Source organism: Colletotrichum aenigma (genome assembly GCF_013390185.1).
Source record: "Colletotrichum aenigma strain Cg56 chromosome Unknown KSG_Cg56_contig11, whole genome shotgun sequence".
Taxonomy (NCBI): Eukaryota; Fungi; Ascomycota; class Sordariomycetes; order Glomerellales; family Glomerellaceae; genus Colletotrichum; species Colletotrichum aenigma.
The window spans coordinates 413082-417376 of NW_023500917.1; the positions used below are offsets into that span (position 1 = coordinate 413082).

The following is a 4295-nucleotide window of genomic DNA, read 5'->3' on the forward strand; positions in this document are numbered from 1 at the left end:
ACGATGTTGAGCAGGTGAGCTCGTAGGTATTCAGCAGACGCGCGATCAACCATGTTTTGCACCTTCAGTCAATTCGCTAAACACAATACTATTTCCCACCAGCGGGAACGCATTGTCAAGAATGTAAATCACGACTATTTCGGCGTTGGCGACCCAAATACCGGTCAAACCCAGCCCATCATCAGGTATCGCATGTGCAGACTTGCTCTTGCTTCGAATACACCGCTAGGGCGCCGGGTCACATCTAGTCCACCTATGCCCGTCAATCGCCGTCCCCTCATCGTTTTTGTGCTTCCATTTCAAGATTGGACAGTGATCTCATGCACTTCGAAACCCTTATCTGAGATTTGAAACTCATCGCAGCCTGTGCACCAGTTGTTATACCTCGCGCACCAGATCTGCGACTGGCCGAAAGAAATCTGGTCGGTCAATGTGTGTCATCGCCGCAGTCATGCAGCGACCTATTCGTGCAGCATAGACACTACCAATGTTTCGTATGCTGCCAGAGAGAGCTGTGCCTTGATGCCATCTGGAAAACAGAATTGAGGCTGGTAGCTGGTCTTGGTGTTCCTCCATGGACCTCCGGTGTGATCCCGTCGGGACGCGAAGAACATCCTCGCCGTTCGTGCTGCGCATGAACCAACAGCATCGTATTTGCCAGTAAGCCCTTGTCGACGTGCCTACCTATGTTGTCCTTTGGGACTGGCCTCGAACAAATAGCACTGGAAATCAAATTGTATGTACTGCAGTTCATTGATGCGCGTCCGATTATGGAGATGCCATCATAAAAGCTCAGCCCGCAGGGTCATTGATCAACCATCTTCGATCTGTGGAATGTAGATTTGTGGTTCACATTTGGCTAGATCGATGCTGCGTTTGACGTTAAATGTGGATGGCGGTAGCAAGTCCGGTCCCGTGAAGACGTCCGAATAGTTTCTAGGGGTCTTCAGTCAGCCAGACAATGAGCATTGTGCAACATGTGGGCAGAGTAACCCACGAATCGGCTTGTGTGAAGCAATGTACGGTAGTCTGAGTACTTTCAACTACGGTTCAAGACCTAGAAACTCAAGCACCTACACTCTGGTCGACGAAAACATTGATCGGTGCAACCTCCAGCAATGTGCAAGCACCCCGCACAAAATAGCACATCCTTTCGGACGATCCGTTTTTGTTCTTCCCATTTTGTTCAGTTGCTTGGACGTAGCTATCGACTTCGATGAAGATTTGCACCTGTTGTTCTCTCCCTCGGACGTCCGGTTGCGTCGCTGGGTTTTGATGCGATGTTGAACTCGAAAGACCGGTCGAATGACGCCCTAACAGAGGTACATGACGATACCAGAGCAGGCAATGTCTCTAAAGACGGCAGTAGGATAGAACATAACAGTGGCACCAGAGATGGCGGCCTTGGGTTGAAAAGCGGTAATTGTGGTGATACCAAGATCTCGGGCCATCGCGAGGGCCCATCTTGAAAGGCATACGCTCTTAAGCCACGGTCGAGGCTTGCTGGGGCTGTGGGCTGGCTTGCGTAGATATCTGTAGTTTCGATAGCAGTGGACAAATATCTTTCTTGGTGTGGATTGGGCTGGTGTTTGCCGACATTATTATAATTAAATGACGGACTAGTGTCTTGAGCCGTAAAAAGAAAAGCATTCCTTGGTGGGGCCATCCTCGGATGTGAGGAAGTATTCGAGTGCCTCGACGGCATTGCTTTCAGACCTTTCATATTCTTCATATGAGTGATCACGGCAATCAGAGAGCCCATTTTAGTCTTGATCGGCGTGGCCTGGAGCTTAGGAGGTTACATGGCTTGTTGAGGTGTACCAGAGGCAGACTCAGAGAGGGACATGGCCATAAAATCATAGTCTATATCGTCTGGATGCTCTTTGGTATCGAGAAGAGGGGCGGAGTTGCTTCTGTGGCTAACAGGGCTTTGATCCAGACGAATGCATCAACTGACGCAAAGCTCAAGAAATCAGCACTGCTGTAGCGAGGAGTGAGAGATAATGATTCAAAATCACGGGAAAGATGGCACGTACATGATTCAACTGCTCACAGCTTTTGCCACAGACTTGCAGTGGCGGTTCCCTTGTCTTCTCCTTGTGCTAGGCCGTAATTGTGTTGAGGGTCTCCGAAATAACCTTGCGACGGTGGTTCATCTCAGGTTGAACTCCTGGTTCGGTAGTAAAAGATAGAGAAGGTGACTGGCTAGCATGATAGCGGCGATGCTTGCCACATCTTTGCTTTTGTCTCTGCTAGAAGTCGACGCTACTTATACAACGGCGGAAATTGCGGAAGTTGTTGCTGTGGGGTGGTGATTTGAGGTCAGGCAGATCAAGCGGTTAGGTACGTACAAGCCGTTTCTGAATTTCACTATATCAGGAGGCAATCGCAACACCAAGGGACGCGCTCACTGTCACGTTGATGGTTCCAGTACCTAGGGACCTCAAGAAGCACTAAGCTGCGCTAGCTGAAATGCCGTGCGACATTCTGATTAATCACCCGCATGTCTCAGCTCCAGATCGATCACTCTTGTCCTACGTGGCCAATGGCTTTGGCAAAACTTCCCTCTCGCCTAAATTTTCTTGGCATCCACTGTTAGTGTAATACGTGGGATACCACCAAAGTTCTTAACAGCGGAAAACCCTTCAATTCTCGCCTCCAGCGCCCTCCCGCGATGGCCTCGCAGCCTCTGGCGGGCTCTGGACCGATGCCGGCCTCCTCGACCGGCCCTGATCGAGGCTCTGGAGCCCCTCCGGAGCCGTCCCCAACCTCAAGGGCTAAACGCCGCTGCGATACCGAGGCCCAGCTAGCCTGGCTCAGCCTCGTGGGAAGCCAGCCTGACGCCTCTACGACAACCCCCTTAACGGCTAAGGGGCCCTCAACTGTGAATAGGACAGCTGCTGGAGCTGTCCTTACAGCCCTTAGTGAAGAGGCCAAGCTCTACGAAGCCCGAAAGGATATCTTTATGGCTATCGCCCAGTCTGTAGACAACGTGGTCTCTTGCTTTGAGGGGCCTAGGAAGCAGATCGCAAAGGAGGCTACAACCTACGTAGTTAAAGCCTTGAAAAGGACCATGGGGAATGGAACGGCGGCCCCGACCCTAAGCTGGAATTGGGCTAAGGTGGTAGCTTCGGCTGAATCTGCAGCTGCAGCCCCAGCCTAAGCCCCAGCCCCAGCCCTGGCCCGCACCTAAAACCCAATCTATCCCCAGGCTCAGACTCAGACTCTAGCCCAGCTAAAGAAGGACCTCCGGGTCTTTGCCTGCATCCCCGAGGAGGGCCTAACGGCTGCTAGGAAGCACGCCCCTTTTGCCCTCCGCTGGAAGGTCTGCCAGGCCCTTGGCCTGCAGCTAGCAGATATCCCACATATCTACCATATTGCAACTAGCTACTCACTGAGACCCCTGAATAAGCAGGTTCAGCAAGCCCTCCTTACGGACAAACAGAAACTAGCAGATAGTCTTAGAGCCTATAGGGTTGAGACCCCTACTAAGTGGTTCACCTATGTTGTCCCACGCTGCCCTGCTAAGCTATAGACTATCGATAGGGATGCCCTCAACCCAGCTACTCTAGTTGAAGAGGAGGTCTTTGCACAGACAGGATGCAAGCCTATCTAGGCCTGCTAATCCCAACTTAGCGCGAATCCTATCACAAACGAAGTCTCTTAGATCATCTCCTTCTCTGCAGAAGTATTACCCTTCAGACTCTTCAACCAAAGCAGCAGGTCTCAGCTTATCCAGAAGAAAAAGACTATCGCCTGATATAACCCTGGTTGCTAGGGATATCACTCAAACTAATATTGTAACCGGCAGCCACTTTGTGGCAACTGCAGCAGACCCTCAGGCTCCCATAAGACTTAGCCCTGCATAGCCAGACTGAAGTGCGCAAACTGCGCCAGCCCCTTCCAAGCTAACCACAAAGGCTGCCCGGCAAGGCCCCTAGTGGTTAACAGCTCTCCTACCCTCCCAGGTCGGAAGGAACTCTCTCAGATCTGTAAGGCTGGACAGAAGGCTTATGAGGCCCTCTATCAGAACAGCCAGGCTAGCACTTAAGCTACTGATAACCACCAGCAGTCCAGCGGAGACCTAACACGCCACCAGCCTGGCTCAAAGCGACCACGCGCCCCTACCTCTGCCTAGGATTTAATTACCGTAGCAGACGCTAGCGATACAGCAAGCTCTAGTAGTATAGATGAGGATGAGAATAAGGCTGAGGCAGACGTCTATATCAATAATAACCCTGACCTACCACTACTACCTACCCAGCATACCCCTACTAGGCTAAGCAGCAGGGCCC

The 4295-nt window shown here is 51.6% G+C and overlaps 1 protein-coding gene across 1 annotated transcript; it reads left to right on the plus strand.

The window, feature by feature from the left end:
* Positions 1–2674: 2674 nt before the first annotated feature.
* On the plus strand, positions 2675–3535 carry CGCA056_v014968 (uncharacterized protein; the record flags this gene model as incomplete). Its single annotated transcript, XM_037330210.1, has 2 exons — positions 2675–3049; positions 3212–3535. The coding sequence occupies 2 exons, from the start codon at positions 2675–2677 to the stop codon at positions 3533–3535; spliced, it is 699 nt and encodes a 232-aa protein (XP_037171402.1).
* Positions 3536–4295: the final 760 nt, after the last annotated feature.